Raw genomic sequence first — 20,973 nt, 5'->3', positions numbered from 1 at the left:
TCGTACGTTTGAGCTGCCAAAAGGGTGAATCGAGGCCAGATTTAGATGAGGATGTAAACGCACGCAGAAATGTTTTACAATCACGATCAGGCATTAGGGGCTGAAGCTTGCCGTTATTTAGCATGCAGCATTTCTATGGAGAGTGAAAATGAAGTTGTCTGTAGATAATGACACAGGGCTGGTGAGCAACGGTAGTTATTTACGGTCATAAAATCATCATGAGTCTGTCCGCTCAAGGAGGTAATCATGTTTTAAAAGATTCAGCATGTGCAGCTCTGTTAAACTGAATCTTTTGTAGCTTATTGATTTTTATTGCATATGACTGAGCAGACTCTTGGTGCTGATAGCTTTTGGATCTGGATCTCTACATATTTTCTTGGAGGATAAAAATTCAGACTAAATTGATCTAACGTCTCTGTTGTCGTCTATAATTACTCGATTGCTGAAACGGATACCAGGCCTGTAAAGAACAGATGGTGTGCTACCCCCAACCCAAACCTTTCCTTTCACGAATGTCATTATAAACTCAAGTTTTGCACATTACATCCAAATCACATGAGAGAAAATACAGCATAAATCAAAGCATTGTCCAGGATGATAAATCAAAGACGTTTCAGAAGAAAGTTTGGAGGTGCTCCTCGCATCTCAGACTGTTTGGTGGAGATGTTTCTTGCTTTGTTGCATCCTATGTTCTTGCACAATGTGTATCAGTATTTGGTTTCATTCGACTTTCAAAAAGCTCCTTTAAAAACACATTTTACCATCATGCTGTTCTGAGGTGAGAAGGGGAGAAGGAGCGTTTGAGTAGTTTAGTCTCGTATCATATCTTGACGGACTGCTGATTTTCACAACATTTCTCACTCAGGGCTGTGATTGTGTTCCACTGGAGGAAAGTAGGCGGGTTCTTTCTCTTCCCGACCCCCTGCGCTGGAGTAAAACCCCGCCCTCTCCACGCTCCACCCACTCACAGCGGTCGGCTCCGCCCTCTGAGCGCCGGGAGTTCTGTCTGGTTGGTGTTCTAGGAGGGCGACCGTTCTTCTCATCTAGCGTAGAGCAAAAAAAGGCTATGGAAGAGTGGAAGCATGCTGGAATAATTCATGATGTGTCCGTTCTTACCTGAAAGAGTTTGCGCCATGGGCTGATCGTGAGCACTGAGCAACTGGGCTTGAATCGTTTCAACAACTCGTCTAAACCTGCGACTTGGACCTAAAAAATCAATTTCACACACACATACTCTGAAAAAAAATATTTGATCATTTCCATTTTAAAGGCTTATGGAACAATTTTGCATCTGACACTTGCTGTTTATTATTTATCATACTTTATAAAAAATAAAAATAAAATACTGCTAGTTCTAGTACTGCTAGAAATACTGTTCAAGTTCCATTTCATTTGAATGGAAATGATTGCCATTATAAAGTCTAATGTAACAACATTTCATCTTCAATTGCTATAATAAATTATTTAATCATACTCTATATGAAATCAAAGTTTCATGAAAATGTAAAAAAAATATTTTCTAGAAAAATGCATTAAAATAGAAAAAGTAAGTTTAAAAGTAACAAGTGTAAAGGTTTAGTTACATTTAATTATAATGGAAACAATTTTCATGTTAGAGATCAATGAAACTTTTATCAGTGGCTACAACATTTATATTGACAGGGTTTTGGACCCGTTTTCCTTGTTTTACCCCTGTCTGTGTTCCTGGTTTTCCTTTTATGGTCTTTTTCTGTCACACTGCATAGAAGCAGGGAGACATAGCTTTGAATAGTCTTTAATGATATAATAATAAAAACTCACGAACATAACAAGAGACTAAGCAACGAGTAGACCCGACCAAGCAAGACAGAACAAACAGGGACTAAAATGCAAAGGATAATTACTAAACACAGGTTCAAGGAATCATGATGAACTAAACGAGGAATAATCAATTAACTAAACAAGAACAGGAAAAAGACCATAAAAGGAAAACCAGGAACACAGACAGGGATAAAACAAGGAAAACGGGTCCAAAACCCTGACATATATAACAATTTCTATAATCATACTTTTTATTAAAATCAAGGTGTTATTAAAGTTTTTAAATATTTTTAGAAAATATTTAAAGTACTGCAAAAAAAAAGATTAAAAGATTAAAAGTAGGACGTGTTGTTTATGCTAATTTAAATGTGCTATTCCATTTAATGGAAATAATTTAAGGCTAATGCAACCACTGTATCTTACACTTTCTATAATATTTATAATAGTTTATATAATGCTACTTTTTATTAAATTTTTAATTAAAACATTTTATAATATTGCATATTGCTTCAAAATTCTGCTACATTATGCATAATAACAATGCATTAGAAATAAAATGCTGGACAATGTAAAATTGAGCGAACAATATTTCAGGTTTTGTTTTGTTTCTGTACCATAAATGAAACGCTCTGATACACTTTAATGGAAGTGGACAAACAAACCATTACCAAACTCATTTACAGCAGATAGAAATTCTTCTCACCTGATATGAGGCTAAAAGTTACACTGTAGATCCCATAATCCTTCTGTCCATCCCTGTCTCTCTCCCGCTCCCGCTCCCGCTCTCTTTCCCCCTCGGAGAAGGAGATGTCTACCTGGAATTTGACGGGTTTCTGGAAGACAGATGGACCTCCAGAAGTCTTATACTCGGCTCGGAAACTCGTCTGAGAGATTACGCTGTGACTGAGGGAGGGAAGCTGAAGATAAATGCAAGAGAGAAAGAACTGGGTGAATTATGGGTGAATTTGGACTTGTTTTTGTCACAGTTTATGGTGGCAGTACTTGAGTTGCAGAATAAAGTTGTGTTTTCAGGTTATTTCTTTATCTACATAGAGTGGGACAAACCAGTAAAACATTTGAGTTATTTTTGTAAAATGATACAATAATGCATTTTTATATCTTATTTTAATATTTTATAGATATTTAAAGAGCTAAACAGTTTGTGAGATGTGATGCAACAATCAACTGCATGAATACATCCTGTATATTGTTCCCAAAATGGTTTGCTGTGGACTGTAGGTTAATAGACTGTTTTTGTTTTTTTTAGTCACAGTAATGTAACGTCTTACAATATCTTCACATATAAAACATTGCTATACTCAAAATTACAAATATTACAAAGTTCTTTTCATAATGCCTAATCATGCACAGATCAGCTGATAGACTCACAGAGAGGAAGGCATGGACGATATCTGCTTTAATGGAACTAAGAGGTTTGTCTCTGATGACCACAAATATCTGCTCTTCTTTCTCCAGACTGATGAAATTCCCAAACCAGGACCTTTTAGCCAGCCTGTCGGACCACAAACACAGCCAGACACTTGGATGATCTATGTAAGACTCATTACCATGATGCAGCACACTGAAGAATTAAAAGCTGGAGATCATTATCGTTAATATTTTTCCCTGAATAGCACATGCAAGTCGTCATGACATCTATGAGCACTGTCATCTGGCACATTTCATTTTTGGGATCTGCAGGATATCACTTAAACATTCCTTGTTGGATGTTCGACACTGAAGAGCTGTTTGCAACATATATTATGTAGAATGTAGGTGAATCAAATTGATGTTTCTTTCTTCATATGCAAATTGGGTTTTATAGTCAGAGATGAAAGGGTAAATTATTACTGTTTCTCGAGAAAAACACTTTTCCTCAGGAAATAAATTAATGAAACATAAAAATGTACAACATACAGTGAGTCCTTTAAAATAGAATGCAATGCTTTCCAAATGACTTTTCCATATTATCTGACAGACCTGCAATATACATGTGCTTATTGAGTTGGCAAGTGTTTCTTACTCTGGGCTTGATTCTGGTGTTAAACTGGACATGTCCTCTGAGGTTGGCACTGTTTGGAAGGTAAGAGTAACAATGAAACATAGATCGAATACAACCTGACATTGATAAAATTCAATTATTTTCAGAAGTTTTCAAACTGAGATCCAGGGACCCCAAGGGGCTGCAAGCAGTGTTATTTTAGTATCATATATTATTATAGTTGGAATTACATTTTATTCGTTTTTTGTTTTTTTAACTTAATTTATATTATTTTTACTTAATGTTTTATTATTTTTTGTGTTTTTGTCATATTTTTGTATATAAAATATAAAACTATTATATAAAATATCTGAATATTATATAAAACATTATATAAAATCAATTTTTTTATATATATTTTATTTTATTTCAGTTAACATTTATCATATTTCAAGCAACTATTTTTTTCCCCATGGTTTTGTTTTAGTTTATGTTAATGATAATAACCCTGGCTGCAAAGTGACCAGCCGAAAAGGTCATAGAAAATGAAATACATTTGTAATCAATCAATCAATCAATCAATAGACTTTGATTATTATGTTTCATTCTGGTTTCCAGTGTCATAAATAATGGGATTAATCATGCAATAGATTATTTTATTCTATTGACAGCCACAGTTTGATGTTTTTCTTCAAGTGAGCACATCTAAAAGCACTCTAATTATAGAATTAGTACTCTTATAGCAGAACAATGATTCAATGTCAGCTTAATAGAATGGGAAAATATATAATATAATATAACATTCTTATTTATCACATCAAAAATGGTTCTTTAGGTCTCCGTGGCATCAGAGAGTTTGAAAACTCCTTCTCTATTTGATGAAATACTTAAAAAGGAAAGACATTGGCGCCCACCCTGCAGCTTGCGGCGGTGGAACCGTGGCGACCCCAACAGGTTGTTCTTCAGTGAGTTGAGGCGTGTCCTCCAGTGGGCGGAGCTACTGGCTGCAATGCCGCTGCCGCCCCCTGGACTAGAGGGTGGGGTCAAGGAGAGTGAGCCCACGCCCACGCTTCCTCCCTCGGCTCGGGAGGAAGAAGAGGAAGAGGAGGAGGAGGGTGGGGTAGCAGTGGGGGGGTGGGGGTGATGCACGGGGGTACCCAGCGGGGTGGGCAGGGGAGAGCCCTGAGGGGTGACCTGAGACATGGGATACAAGCTTTTAGTCACCGACTTCAGCACCGCAGATGGAGAAGGAAAGAAGAGGAAACGGGGAATGGGCGACAGGAGGGGGGAAGGGGAGGGAGAGCGGGAGGAGGAGGAGGGTAAGGGGAGGGACTTCATGGACTGGAGTTGGGGGCGTTCGGGTGCGTTTTTAGATGGAAGCGTCTGCGTTTTGGGTTCATGCGATCTGTTGGGACGAGCGGCGGTGCTGCCGCTTCCCGCTTTGGTGGCGGCAACTACCTCCGTCTCGCTGAAGGTAAAGACAGGGCTCTGATGGGATAAGGAGGAGGGGGAGAAGCGGGGTAGAAGAGTGAAGGCCGTGGCAGATGGAGAGAGAAACAGGAGTGAAAATGAGCAATGGCAGGTGATACGGCTTTAGTGCATAGTGATGGTGTACGGGGACGCGTGTCTCTAGTATACTTCAGTATTTGACGCAAAATGATGCAAATTGTTTCACCAGAACAGAACCACGCATACTCTATGCGCACCACCCGATTTGTGTAACCATGCATACTTTGTACACATAGGTTACACATGCGCATTGAACTTGTTTTGCATTAATCAGTTGTTCCACAAGATGGCAACACTGTCCCGGTCCGTTGTTTCACAGTAGAGAGTGAAACTAAAAATGCACATTAAACATGCAAAGCTGCTGCATTTATGCTGAAAACACCTGATCATGTGTAAATGAACACAGTGCTGTGTTTCACTCTTAAACACACAGCACAACAGACTATACACTTATTTAAAACATACACTGTGGTGCGTGTTAACTCACTCTCAGAGAGAAGAGAGAGTAAGAAAGTGCAACTGGCACTGGTGTATCAATACTGGAGGAAAATGAGTATTCAAGTATTCGGTATTAATAAAAAAATCTATATTTTTGACAACACTGTTGCAGAGTGACTAATTTTTTAGGTGCACTATCTCTTTTGAAGAAAAAAAAGGTTGGCAGACAGGTACTTACCCTGGGACTACTTAGAGGACTAGATGAGAGGCCCGTTGATGCTCCGCTTACAGACTGAGATCTATACAGGAGTGTGGCAGTCAAGAATCAGTAGTGCTAAATTCCAAAGTTCTATGAAAATGTGTATGCATGTGTACCTTTGGCTGTGCGTGGAGGTGTCCAGCGCTCTGCGCGGGGGTGTGGGAGAGCCCTGCTCCGTCACACTCAGCACCTCCAGACTCTTCCTCTCTGGCCGGCAGCGGCCGTGACGCGTCAACATGGGTGAGTCTACACGCTTCCGTGGAGGGTCTATATAGAAATACAAAACACAGAGTTTACAGAGCGGTGTGCCTGTAGCTCAAAACAAGCTTGTAGCTCAAGTAGAGTATAGCTCTAGCAACAGCAGGGTCATGGGTTCGATTACCAAGGAATGCATAAAATATATACATTCTTAAAAATAAAGGTTCCAAAAGGTGGGTTTTGCAGCAAATGCGATAGAAGAACAATTATCGGTTTCCCAAAGAACCTTTCAGTAAACGGTTTTTAAAAGAACCATTATTTTTACTTAGTGTGAAGAATATTTTAAACTTTTTCCACTGTAAAGAACCAAAGATTCCATGAATGTTAAAAGGTTGTTCATGGAATCATAGATGCCAATAAAGAACCTTTATTTTTAAGAGTGTACAATGAATGAAATGCACTGTATTTTTCCAAAAAAGTGACAGTAGATCAAAATTGCATTGTTGAGAGAAAAAGCACTGGCAAAACACCTCTAAATCAAATGTTAACAAACATATGAACATTATATACATGTATTCTCATTTCACTCAGTCCACAAAAATCAAGAATGAAAATGTTATTATAAAATAAACATAAACAGAGCTGTGCAACTTTTTATGTTTGACATTGAATATGCTGCAATGTGAAGAACCGATATGTTTTATGTGCACTAAGCATTCTTAATGTTAAAAGGATAGGCCACCCAAAAAATGAAAAATCATTTACTCACCCTCATGTTATTCTAAACTTGTATGATTGACTTTTCTGTGCAGAACACAAAATAAGATATTTTGAAAAATGTTACCAAAACGTTTCAGTTCCCACTGACTTCCAATGAATTTTTTGTCCATATAATGAAAGTCAATAGGAACAGAAACTGTTTGGTTACCAACATTCTCCAAAATATCGTCTTTCATGATCCAGAAACAAAAGAAATGCATCCAAGTCTGGAATGACATAGGGTGAGTAAATGACAGCATTTTTATTTTTGGGTCATCTATCACTTTAACATTTCACGAAGTGACCTGCATTCCAGAAAATGCAGTAATTTGCTTCAGATAAAAGTGTTTGCCAAATGTATAAATGTAATACATAGAGGCCACATGGTTTACGGTTTAACATGAGTGAGTAACTTCAAATTCTTCCTCTGCTAATTTGTATAAACTGTGCTTTATTTAACTGTGTTCATGAACACTCCAGGGAAAAAGACACATACCAGTGTCATTTCTGGGAGGAAGATCCTCATCCTCATAGCTAGGATAGCGCTCTTTACGGTCTAACAGGAGATAATAGATCATCTTCTCCTGGTTATCTCTGAGGAAAAAAGCAAGAGATAGAAGAGAGAAAAACAATGTTAACCCTATCAAGCCTATTTGATATACAAATTTCTAAGGCCTCAAAATCATCAACATGAGCCAAACCTTGCTGAAAAACCTGTTGTACACAATTTACTACATGCCTTCTGTCATCCGATTGCCAAATCAGACATTTTAAAAGCAAGTTAAAGCTTTTTTTCTATAATTGTAAAAATGCAATGCAATAAATTCAAATTTTGTTGTGAAATATTTCAATTGCTATAAAAATAAAAGGAAGAATCATTTTTATAGCGTTAGTATAGTTAGTAATATTTCAAGATGAACACATGGCCTGAAGCAACTTAGGTTCTTTATTATTATTATTAGTAAGTATCAAATATGATCATCAGGCTTTTGAGAAACATTCATTTGTTCATCTCACGATCATCACTGTATTGATTTGCATTATTGTCCCCAACAATAAAAATATTGTTAATCAGACTAAGCATTTAAATATAATCTATTTGCTCGGTTTGGGTTTAGTTTATTTTTTCCCTCCTTAAGTATGAGCTCCAAATTTATTCATACTATACGAGTCATTAAAATCCTGATGTATCAAATATGATGCTCTTTTTTTTAGGTTTTAGGAGGTTCAATACACTGTTCCATTTTAAAAAACAAAAACAAACCAAAAAAATTGGACTATTATATCGTACGTCAGGCTTGACAGGGTTAAAGATTATCTCGATTTTTATGTTTTCTGAATGAAAAATGCACATGATGCAAAGACTGCTGATGTTACACTCACTCTTCACACTGCAGGTCTTGGGTTAGTTTAACCCGATCCCTGAAACAGCCCAGAGAATACATGCAGTCCAGCACATCTGGGTCCAGCTCTGTCAGAGACAAGATCCGTCCCATGCACACGCGCCTCGGGGGCGGCTGCTCCGGACACGGCTCATTGCGTCCAGCTCTTCATCACACACAAACAAACACACAGACGGATGTCAGCTGCTTGCACAAATCATCTGCAATTTGGGCTGTTATTAAAGACGCAAGATGAAATCATTTCATATCGTTTCAATACAAACAGAGATTTACTCATGAAATTCATCCATAAACACACATAATACACTGAATCTCTGTAGACTGACTACAGTGTTAGAGAGAATATAAATAATCAGCAACATAAATAATCAATACTTACTGATACCAGGCATGTTTCTGGATGGCCTCTAGCTGCAGAAGGACAACAGATGGTGTATTTAATAGAGTCTGTGCACAGGCAGATGGCGCTACAAGGCTACAAGCTGAAGCTTTTTTAGAAAATCTGAATCAACTGCTGCACAAAATGATTCACTGTTATAAAGGTTTTCAAAACATGTACACTGCTGATCAAAATGGTGTAAATGCAATAAGAACTCCTGAATAACAATCATCATGGATTCCACAAAACTATTCAGCAGCACAACTGTTTTCAACAGTGATAAAAATCAGAAAAGTTTCATGAGCAGCAAATCAGCATATTAGAATGATTTCTGAAGAATCTCGTGACACATGTGATGCTGAAAATTCAGCTCTGCATCAAAAGCATAAATTTTAAAACATATTTAAATGCTGTGGAAGTTTACTTCAACCACAGGATAAAATTTGTTTAAAAATTCACAATTCAGACTCAAAATATCTCAAAATTGCAAGATATAAACTCAGAATTTTGAGATAGGTTCACAGAATTGTGAGATATGAATGCAAAATTATGAGATATAAACTCTGAGAAGAAAAGTTCGAATTGTGGAGTAAAAGCTCACAACGGCGAGAAAACAGATTTGTGAGATAAAATGCCACTTTTTTATTTTTAATTTTGTGGCAGAAACAAACGAACAAAAGAATGATAAGATTTAAATGCAGAATTCTGAGATGTAAACTCAAAATTCTGAGAAATAAACTCAAAATTGCAAGATGTAATCTTGAAATCGCGAGAAAGAAAGTCAGAATTCTGAGTTTATATCTAGCAATAATTCTGAGGAAATATAAACAAACAGAAAAATGCATTATGAAACATAAACTCAGAATTGCAAGGGGAAAAAGTCCAAACTGTGAGATAAAAAGTCACAATTACCTTTTTATTTTTTTTTATTCCATGGTAGAAACTGGCTTCCTCGGAAAACAGTTTGTTTAAACTGTAATAATATTTCACAATATTGCATTTTTTTTCTGTATTTTTGATCAGCTATATGCAGCATTGGTGGACATATGAGACCTTACTCAAAAACATTAAAAAAAATGTACCAATCCAACCTTTTGTAGCGCAAATGCTTTTCCATAGAGACCTAAATCCATAAAACATCTAAGTTAATTAAACTTTGACATGTTTATAGCTCACTAACCACCACTTTAATGAGGGCCTGAAGACAAGAAGTCACAATACATATGTACAAATTATCCATCCAGGATCATCCATTTGCAACATTTTTGCCAAGTGTTTGCTTCTGCATTTCTGTACTTGTTTAGTATGTTTCTCACCACATCCAAGCAAACCTTAATCACAGTACTCCCTCACCGTGATTCTTTTTTCAGGGTTGACCTCGATCATGCCCCGCAGCAGAGCCTGGCAGTCGGGTGGGATGAAATGGGGCATGTGGAAGACTCCACTCTTCACCTTCTCCAGCAGCTGCCGCAGGTTATCGTGGTCGAAGGGCAGCGCACCCTGAGGACAGCGTACAGAAAGTCCCAGATACAAAGACGCAGATGGTAGTGACATGCAAGGAGTGTTTCAGTTATTTGTTTAACAGCCTGTGTGCTAAAAACGAGTAATAAGTGATAAGTGGAGGAAAGTAAAATGCTCTCCGACAAGCTGAGAGAAACAGAAGGAGCTGAAGCGATTTCCTCACCACTAGCAGAGCGAAGAGAATGACTCCACAGCTCCATACATCAGCCCGTCGGCCGTCATATTTCTCACCCTGCAGTAGAAACCAAAGGTAGTAGTAAGGTCAGCGGTTCACCTTCAGACAGAATGATGCTCTAAAAGATACAGGTTACTTTATAGATCTATACACCTACCCTGATAACCTCTGGACATGCATAGTGAGGAGATCTGCAAATAGTTTGGGAAAACAGAATATGGATGGGTGTGAGAAAGTATAGTTTGTTTAAAATAACATAGCTGTTTCATTTTCAAACAACTCTGTGGCATTTATTTAAATTTGTGTCAAATTGGCGAAAATGCTAAAGCACACCCCTGAGCTTAAGAGGTTAAATGAAACAAAAAGAGGTTAAATGAAAAAAAGAGGTTAAATGAAAAAAGATATATACAATAAGGAAGCTGTAGTAAGTTGTGAATACTTATGTTAGTTTGAAAAGCCAGTATACTGATCTACTATTCAAGCTTCTTCTTCTTCTAAGACTAAACTGCTAAAAAATAATGTAGCCTTCGAGCTTTAACCTCCAAATTCGGCACAGATCTTCGGGATGTTTCATCTCAGTGTGCTAAAACATGCTAGGAACAAGCTAAAAATGCTAGGACATGCTAAAACATGCTAACAACATGTTAAAACGGGCTAGCTTCATGTTAAAAATGCTTGCAATCCCTAATACAGTGCTAAAACATTCTAGTTGTTAGGACATGCTAAAACTTGCTAGTTAAGTGCTAAAACATACTAGAAGCATGCACATGTTAAAACATGCTAGCTATGTGCTGAAACATGCTAGCAACAAGATAAAATGTGCTGGAAATGAGATTAAACATTGTTAGCAATGTAAACATGCAAACATGCTAGCAATATACCAAATCATGCTAGCCTAATGCTAAAACGTTAACAGCACCTAACAAAACTAACAAGGTGATGAAACATGCTAGCAGCGTGTTAAAACATACTAGGAAATGCTACATGCAAGTTACATATTAAAACATGCTAGCAGCGTGTTAAAACATACAATGCTACATGCAAGTTACATATTAAAACATGCTAGCAAGAAGCTAAAAGGTGCTAGCAAAGTGATGAAACATCAAACCAAATAGTAAAACCTAGCAACATGTAAAACTGGATGGATTCAGGTTAAAAATGTTAGCAATGCCCAGTACAATGTGAAAATATGCTAGCAGTGCTAAAACATGTTGGGACATGCTACAACATGCTAGGACATGTAAACCTGCTCGCTACATACTAAAACATGCTAACAACAATATAAAATGCATTATTAATGAGATGAAACATGCTAGCATCATGCTAAACAACACCTATAGGCCTAATGTTAAAACTAAGGTGATAGCAACATGCTAAAGCCTGCTAACTAAGTGCAAAATCATACAAGCAGCATGCTAAAACATGCTAAGTGCTAAAACCTGCTTACAACAATGTAAAATGTGCTAGAAAAGTTATGAAATATGGTAGCAATATATAAAAACATGCTAAAAATCCTATAAACATACTAAATCAAGCTAGAAAAAAAGCAAAACATGCTAGCTTCATGATAAATGTTAATGACACCTAACAAATGTAAAAAAAAAACAGGTGAAAAACATGCTTAAACCATGCTAGTAACATTCTAGTGACATGATAAAACATGTCAGCAATGGCTAAAACATGCTAGAAACATGTTACATTAAAACAATCTAGCAGTGCTAAAACATGTTAACAGTAAATAGTAAATAAAATTTGAAGGGGTCATGAATTGCCTTTGTTTTTATTTTGTAGTGTTCTCTGAGGTCCACTTGTATTGTTAGCAAGATTTTTGCATCAAGACGCATCATAATTTAGAATAGGCTATTTTCTGTCCTGTTTTTTAACCCCCCTCATTAGAATGCTCCATTTGAATGGTGGATTGTAGACTTGGAAGTAAATGCCACTGCTATGATTGGCTAACAGTTGTGTATATATGTCTGACAGCCTATGTCCTTCACAGATGGACGCTGCGGTGATTTAGGTTTTAGCAAATATCAAACCAAATCTCTTTAAAAGACAAAGCAATATTGATCACGTAATAAAAACAGTTACTAACACTTGTGTGTTGCGACATTACTGTCGGATCCAGTATAGTTGCCACAGCATCACAGTCTTTTAGTTTCAATCTTTTGAAAATCCCGTGTCAAATTGTGCCTTGTTTGTAAATGAATCCGCAGTAAAATGAAGTGATCAAAGGACTGAGTTCTAAAAATAAACTTCATCCACTCTTTCTAATGTTGGGATCAGACGGAAGGCAATGAACAAACTGTTTTTCCATAGCTTGGCACTGCATGACGTCTTGTCTTCTGAGCCATCTTTATCACTTGGTTTCTGTGTAGACCTGTGTTCACCTCTCATTATTTACACAACGTGCACGAATCAGGGGGCGGGGCTAAACAAGCAGCGATGTAGAAGCAGGCGTTGATCTTCTTATGTGGAGGGAGTGTTTAGCTACACTATTACATCATAGAGTCGCATTCCACAAGCTGTCGTTTTGGCAGACGGGCTTCAATATAAATTGTTTTTAGACTATTGACATAGTTTTGAGGTCTGAAACTTATAGGATGCTTTAGCACAATGACCTATTATATGCCAAAAGAAGAATTTTTTGGTTTCTCAGTTCATGACCCCTTTAAAGCTTTTCAAGCCAAAATATATTTATATTATTGAACAAATTAATTTATCAACTTCTATTTGTAAAATAAATGTCTAGTGATATTTGGTTTGCCATCTAACTAAATGCCATTCATACATTTTTAAGTGTGCTTTAGTGTTCAAAACCTGTATATTTAGTACTTTAACATAACTGAAAACTGCATTGATCAGTCAGCATACAGTATCAGAATGATCCATTTCATATTGCAACGCATGCAGCTTTAAGTGCAATAAAGCAAACAAAAAGCATTATAATACTCACGCACATACACAATACTCACCCACAGCTTGTCTCTAGCAGACTGTCTCCCACCTGTAGTGAGGCCATGCCAAAGTCTGCAATCCTGATATTGTTCCTCTCATCCAGCAGGAGGTTTTCTGGCTTCAGGTCTCTATGACTACAAGAGCACAGAGGACAACCGGCTCTGAACCCTCCACAGAAAACATACTTTGGAAGATATATAGTGTCTATTTCACTTATCCTTGTCTTTGACAATGACATACACCTGTATCATCCTGTACATATGAACATATGAGTGAATAAAAACTCTCTAATCATGTTGAAAACAAACCATTATCAATAACTGTGTCAGTAGGGTTAATAATCACTGCCCCTTAAGAAATTTAATTCGATTGTTAATTTTTCCAGTCCCAAATTATATGATGCAGTGTTTTTTTTTTTAGTATTGTTTACATTCTCTTATTGCTTATGGTAAGATTTCAAATGATATGTTATTCTTTATATTCAGTTTTCAATTTAATTTGAGCTAATTAATTTGTATTAATTGTATTGTGTTTTTATTACAATTTATTATTCTTTAAAATATTTTATTTATTAGATTTAATTTAGTTAAAATTAAGTTACATTTTTTAACTAAATTTTTAGTTAAAAATTACTTTTCAATTTAAGTTACAAAGATGTCATTTATGGTTCATTATGGTTTAGTTAACAATAATAACCCATGATGTTCAAACATATATATTTAATTGGTGAAATACTCAAGGCACAACATAGTTTGGAACAAAGAGGGAAAAAAACAAGGTTTCGGATCAAAATCATGTGAATATGAAAAGCTTGGGGAAAAGGCCATATGCAAATTTGTGTCACCATATTCAAAATCAATTGAACACCTATTCAAAATAACCACCAGCGAATGCTTTATTCTTCTGTTTTACATTTGATTTTAGTAGACTATAACTACAGTATGAGCTACAATGTGAGTGTAAGTATATTTTACAAATAAATCTAATTTGTGAGGCAGTCAGCGTGGAACCACTTTGCACATATTTTGATTTTAATCACCTTCAACCAAACTGAAAATCAAAAAGCTTCTCAAAAAATGTGATGATTTATTGTCATGATCTAAATCAGCTTGCATTTAAGAGTAAAAATAAAAAGAAATGTCCTTTCTCATTCTTATTAATATTATTCTATTTAGAATTGTGTCTGTGTGTGAGTATTTGTGTCTTACCATATGGAGTGACTATGACAGAAGTCCAGAGCAGATATGATTTGTCTGAAGAACTTTCGTGCCTCTTTAGGTGTCAATCTGGCCTTCTTCACCAAATAGTCAAACAGCTCTCCTCCTGAAACATGCTCCAGTACCAAATATCTGCATGAATGGAGAAAAGAGTGCAAAAAATGCTTCAAGATGGGAACAAGCAATGCTGAGTGAAGCCTGTAAGAAAGCAAGTAAAAGTGTGGTAACTCACAGGTATTTGTTATTCTCATAAACATCATGGAGTTTCAACACGTGTGGATGTTCAATCAGTTTTAAAATAGCAATTTCTCTCTCCACCTGATTGAATGAGAAAAAGAAAAGATCATGTTTACCACTCTTTATTTATTATCGACTTATTATCTTTATAAATAGCAAATTCTGACACGAATGAAGGAGTTTTACATTAGCAAGAACATACCAAAAAGTTCCATTGTTCCCATGGCAACACTATGGTTTTTTTGGAATGTCATGTAAATACCATAGCAGCCTACATGAATATGTCAGGGTTACTATACTTAACTAAAATCATTAAAAGACATTATTTTGTTACTTAAAAATAAAAATAAACATTACGTAAATAAACTAATAAAAATAGCAAAAACTAAAATGAAAATGGAAAATATCTCATTGATAGTGGAATATGGTAATCATGCGGTACTGTGGTATCTGATACCGTCACTGTGTAATAAAGACACAATATATTTATTATAATTTAATTTAAATATTAAATGCATATTTGTAATTATTATTAGTGATTGTGCGAGACTTTACAACAACTACAGCATTAAAAAAAAATATATTATTCTTTCTTTACCTTCATCAACACAGATTCGGAGAGTTTTTCTCTGTTGACTATTTTGATGGCTACTTTTTGGCCAGTGATGCAGTGAATCCCGAGCTTCACCAGACCTACATTGACATCGCAGACATGCACAAGACAGTTCAGAACAGACAAATGCTTTGAAAGGAGCAGAAATGAAAGACAATCTAGTAGGTAAACAACGTCTCCTTACCGGTCTGGCCTTTCCCGAGAGTCTTCTCCAGTCGATAGGGCCCCACATACTGAGCTGCCTGGGTCACTGACAGTTCCTTAGACATAGTGGCGGCCTGGCTCCTGTTAAACTTGCTACTGCATGCAATATTATCACAGCGCACCGTCTCTGAGTTGAGTTTTTCTAAAATAGTCTCCTAAGGGTCTGCAACAACCCGGAAATATATCCATGCTGAGCTCAGGGTTCCCTAAAATCTGTCTTTATTATTCGGAACTCATGTAGATGAGGGGAAATATGCCGATGGCACTGCAAAGAAACAGTCAGGTCCACAGAAGCAGACTAAGTCATAGCTCTGCTAATCAAAGCCACCCTTCTCAATCGATCAGGCTTTTCGTTCCCAGTCATTACAGAAAGCCAGGTCCTGTTAGTAAGCTCCTGTTTCTAGATGTATCTACCAGCTGGCCATCGCCTCATGACAAAAACACCATTTAGAAACTCCTCCTGACTAGTGTTTGTAAAATATAAGTGAACACAAGCCTTCAGCACACTTGTGCTAGGCCTAAATCCCAGGTAAAGGAGCCAGAATCTCACCATTTGCTGTTAAACAACCAGGTGCATCTATTCCCGTTTCACTCTGAGCAAGACAAGCCAAAAGAGCGGTGCGATCGCGTAAGGAGATCCAGGTCGCATCACTGTCGCGGATCTGGCAGCTCTGCTTCATCTCTGCTGCTGATGCTGAGCTACGGACCGCAGCATCCTCATCCTTCTCGTCTGCGCCATGTGTCCTCGCTCGGCGGTCACTTTTGGGGAAGGGGTTTTGTGTTTTTGATGGTGACTGATACGCCGCGCGCTAATATTTTGCGTGTCTTGACGGTTTCTTTGCGTTGTAAAGCGTTATTTTCTCCGCTCTGGTTCCTCGCATCAGCATCCGGGTCCCACACCCTCCTCCTCTTCATCATCATCAACCCTCCCTCCACTGCACCTCGCGCCACAGATCTGTTCCTCGTGATACAGTCATGCTATCGGATCGCAGAATGATACTTAATATATTGGCACTGAATGATAAGCATCAAGTAGCAAATTACATAGCCTACTCCAATAAATCCATGAATCAAGCGATCCAATTTTTTTTTTAAATAATTAAAATAATTTTTGAAAATGTATATTTTCTATAAGCCTTCACATATTTTTGTCAACATTAAAAAATGAACTAAATAAAATAAATAATAAATAAAAAAAACAATACCACAACTTTAGGTTCAACAAAGTGTTAATTCTTGAGAGTACTCGAGTTCAGCAAGGTCACACAGGCTCAGATCAGTTTTTATGAATTTCTATTATTTTATTTTGATTTGTTATTTTTCACTTTTATTTGTATTTTATTATTGTTTATTATGTCATTGTGCTTATATTTTCTGTCACAACCATGATACATCAACCTCAACATAAAATATTTAATAATAATAATTATTATTATTATTATATAAAAATATGAAATCAAACAACATCAAAATTTTAAGTTCAGCAAAGTTTTAATACTTGACAAGTGCTTGAGTTCAACAAGGTCACACAGGCTCAGATGAGTTTTTATTATGAGTACTTTGTATTATTTTATGCTAATAATAATAATTTTTCTTTTCTTTTATGCTACCACTACTAATTATAATTATTATTTTGGGTAATTGTGCTTATATTTTGTTACAACCATCTGTCAATACAATCATACAAATTGCAAATACTTTTTGATGAGTTTTTTTTTACACCGTGTTTATGTATTGTCACAACCATGATATGTCCTTAACACAAATGGCTTTTTTTCTAACCTCTTATAGGTCCTAGCTAGCAGTACTATACAACTAAGATGACTAGAGCATGATTTCTATGTGATGAAAAGTATGAAAGTGGTTTTGTCAACACCATCAGAATTTCTTCAATAGATGGTGCTGACAGTCAGGTGCTGTGTTTACAGGCCTACTTTCAGGAAACCACATGAGCAGCGGTGCCAATGTGCTTGGCATCAGTTATGAAGTATGCAGACCACTGCAGTTAAAGGTCAATCACTCATTGCATGCGATTCATTATTACAAAGCTATTTAGTCTCAGTTTTATGGTGATCACAGTTATGTAGGCTGCCTCTTAATTGTCATGGTCAGACTGTGTGGTAATGGCAAAATAAAGAAACAATTATAGTAATTTATTCAAAATCAAATGAAATGCACTGTGTTTTACAGTGTGAAATCTGGAGCATAATAATAAAACAAGGTAGTTCTTTCCTCCACAGTTACAGATATCATGGACGACATGAGGGACACCAACAAGACTTCCCAGGATCAAAATAAACACTTCCACTGCGTTCCAGCCCTTGCACCCCTTTCACTGTCCTTAGAATGGTTTAGTCCAGTGCAATGTGAGGCAATGGAAGGACACTGGAGGACCCGGATGGACCTAAGTTAAAAATAGCAGAAGAAAATCAGAATCAACTAATCAATGCATTCATCCAGACAGAAGAGAAATGTACACATGATCACTTCACAATACTGCTATAACACTTCATAAACTGTGCTACATCAAACCGCAGATACATTTCAAAGAGAAGAAAATCCACAATTAAAAAACATAATAAAATTAGGAATAAAATCTGGTATAACAGTATTTGATACTTACATGTAAATGCATGTCCCCTCACGAGGCTGCCGTGGCCCCCTTCACACAGGCCTCAAAAGCTTCCAGCACCTCCTTACAGCCCTCTGCACCCTTCCCCTGAACACTGGACACATATACAGTGTGTTCAGTGCTAGCAGTGAAATAGTGTGCAGCTATGAGAATATGATTCTGCTGTGCAATGTGCCTGTGCATTGATTTTTTGGATGACTGATCTCATGTCAGGATCAAAGGGGACACGTTCCTTGGAGTCAGAGGGTGTTGTTATATCATCACATGAAAGAGTCTTCAAAGTTATGCATTTTTCTTTTTTTAAGATTTGGCTAACTGACAGTATATACTTTGGGAAGTCTTGCATATTATAAAGGAAAGTCTTGTGACATATTATAAGCAACTTAAAGCTATTTTAAAGTATATTTTGTTGTACAAATATATATCAAAAAATAATATTAATATATAAAATAGATGAGTTTGTTTCTTCATGGGAACAGATTTGGTGAAATTTAGTTTTACATCACCTGCTCACCAATGGATCAATGCGGTGAATGGGTGCCGTCAGAATGAGATAATGTCAATTTAACCATCACTTCTGCCCAATATATGAGTTTACAATCCATAATAACACTTCTTCCAGTTAAAAGTCCATCCCCTGTTGTCTTCTCACATCAAAATCCATCCACATATTTGTTTAGAGCTGTTTTTGACTGTTTTCACTTGTAAACCGTGCTCCATATGTGCATATTTCTCTCCTGATTCAAACATGACAACTTTTGGAGAAAGCAATCTTATGGCTATAGAACTTGCATTTCAGACTGGAGTGGTGTGGATTACTTGTGGATTTTTGTGATGTTTTTAATAAGCTGTTTGGACTCTCAATCTGACGGCACCCATTCAGGATCCATTGGTGAACAAGTGATGTAATGCTAAATCTGTTCTGATAAAGAAACAAACTCATCTACATCTTGGATGGCCTTAGGGTGAGTACATTTTCAACAAATTTTTATTTTTGGGTGAAATATCCTTAAAAAACAATTCTTGAAAAAAAAAACGGACATGGACATGTTATGCAAATTTGCAGATTTTCTTCACAGATCGCTAGTTTGAAGTCTCTCACTGGGCTAAAATCGAATAAAACAATAATATATAATTAAAACACTATAGGTGCTTTCAAAGTCTAGACCAGAGCTGCACGTGACGGTGACTATTACCTTCATAAATAACGCAGACATAGCAATACAGTTGATGTAACGTGAGCTGTGAGCAAACCTCCACTCCCTCGCCATTCCATGTGAGTCTATTTGAAACCAGGCTATATTTACATCACACATATACATTACTAAAATTCATGCTAAATTTGACATTTGGCATATAGCTCTGAATGTTGCATACAAATATGAGACATGTTTAAAATTATATTTTGAATTGTATGCATTCATGCATATTCATACTGCAAAGACTCGAGCTTTTGTTTCAGTTTATTTTGTAATCTGAATTATTATTTAATGAATACATAATGCAATCCTCTGTTTCTGACAAATGCTATGTTTTGTGTGCAACCAACCAGCCTAGAAGTCATGCACCGCAAATGATAACCTCCATGCATGCTCTCGAGTAAATCAGTTGAGAGATAGTCATAAAGTAGACAGCGCTTCTCTTGTGAATGGAACAACTTGTGCAACTCACCGTAAAGTTCACATTATTGTGTCATTGTGTGAGTGCATTGACCTCTGACCTTTTGACCTAGAAAGAGAGCACTCTGCTTTGTTAACAATTGAAGATAAAGGTTAATCATTTGTGCGTGAAAGCATCCAATGCTGGAAAATGATTGAAACTATTGTAATACGTATCTCCAAAGCTCTGTAGACATCAAATGCAAGCACAAGGGGAACGTGTGTTACAGCAACATGCTTTAACTTAGTAACATGATGGCTAACATGGCTAATTTTTCACCTGCATCATCACTTTCAAAACCTGCTCCCCCCAGCAGCATGTGCTCAATACTGAATCCAACACTCGTTTTAACTAGTCTTTCAAAACTTTTTCATTCACAAAGCACTACAGATAACCTATATACAGGGAGGTGTTATGATATCGGTGAATGTACAAGAACAAATGCTGAGCTATCAAGCCATGTAGCAGTTAAAAAAAAAAAAAAAAAGCACCAGACGTTTACAAGTATTCAAAATTCAGTGTTGCATTAATGTATACCCTTACTGAAATATGACTCACCATTTGTCCAGTTCATCTTTGGGAGCCTTGCACTGAGCAGGAACTTCTTCAGGCATTTTTTCTTTGTTTGTGTGACACAATGTCAGAGAGCTGAGAAGAGCCTTTAAAGAAGTACAGGGTGAACTCCTAATATATATAGGTTTACTTCCCAGGCTGTGTGGGAAGGAGGAGGAAGAGAGGGAGGAGAAACAGGCTGCAGACAGTGTCAGAAAGGGCAGGAATCATACAGTAAAGGTGACTTTGGCAAAATTAGAACAGAATGGAATGTTCCTTTGAAAGGCACACATTGCATATATTTTCATGTTGTTTCATGATTTGCTAACAATAATACAAGATATCAGCAATGTTTCTGTTTCAGAATAACATAAATAAAGATCCAGCATGTCAGCTGTAAATATTCATTCATGAACAAGGGGTAGATTTTAAACTAATGGTTATTAATTCCTATTTAAAAGAGTCTCTCTGTGTGTGTA

At 36.6% G+C, this 20,973-nt stretch overlaps 1 protein-coding gene and 1 long non-coding RNA gene across 3 annotated transcripts; both read right to left on the bottom strand.

The window, feature by feature from the left end:
• Positions 1 to 861: 861 nt before the first annotated feature.
• Positions 862 to 16,561, bottom strand: LOC306852662 (serine/threonine-protein kinase BRSK2-like; the record flags this gene model as incomplete). 2 transcript variants are annotated; one of them, XM_079389669.1, is made up of 19 exons in its annotated part: positions 15,632 to 16,561; positions 15,433 to 15,527; positions 14,830 to 14,915; positions 14,589 to 14,729; positions 13,398 to 13,514; positions 10,580 to 10,613; positions 10,411 to 10,479; positions 10,080 to 10,226; positions 8,727 to 8,758; positions 8,328 to 8,492; positions 7,441 to 7,538; positions 6,104 to 6,254; positions 5,967 to 6,027; positions 4,696 to 4,975; positions 3,824 to 3,872; positions 3,190 to 3,313; positions 2,504 to 2,717; positions 1,117 to 1,206; positions 862 to 1,064 (listed from the first exon to the last, which is right to left on the bottom strand). In XM_079389669.1, exons 1-19 carry the CDS (start codon positions 15,714 to 15,716, stop codon positions 862 to 864), a joined length of 2,241 nt encoding a protein of 746 aa, XP_079245795.1. In that variant the 5' UTR covers positions 15,717 to 16,561. The 2 variants fall into 2 exon arrangements, with proteins under 2 accessions (XP_079245795.1, XP_079245796.1); XM_079389670.1 differs by having other exon boundaries at positions 862 to 1,043.
• A 567-nt stretch (positions 16,562 to 17,128) lies between these two features.
• On the bottom strand, positions 17,129 to 20,635 carry LOC306851984. The gene is made up of 3 exons (XR_013782545.1): positions 20,501 to 20,635; positions 18,275 to 18,377; positions 17,129 to 18,055 (listed from the first exon to the last, which is right to left on the bottom strand). It is a non-coding gene; the product is annotated as an uncharacterized lncRNA (long non-coding RNA).
• Between the last annotated feature and the right edge of the window lie 338 nt (positions 20,636 to 20,973).

This window comes from Barbus barbus (assembly GCF_936440315.1).
Source record: "Barbus barbus genome assembly, chromosome: 32".
Classification (NCBI taxonomy): Eukaryota; Metazoa; Chordata; class Actinopteri; order Cypriniformes; family Cyprinidae; genus Barbus; species Barbus barbus.
The sequence above is the reverse complement of the archived record's forward strand: the minus strand, read 5'-3'. Positions and strand labels throughout refer to the sequence as shown.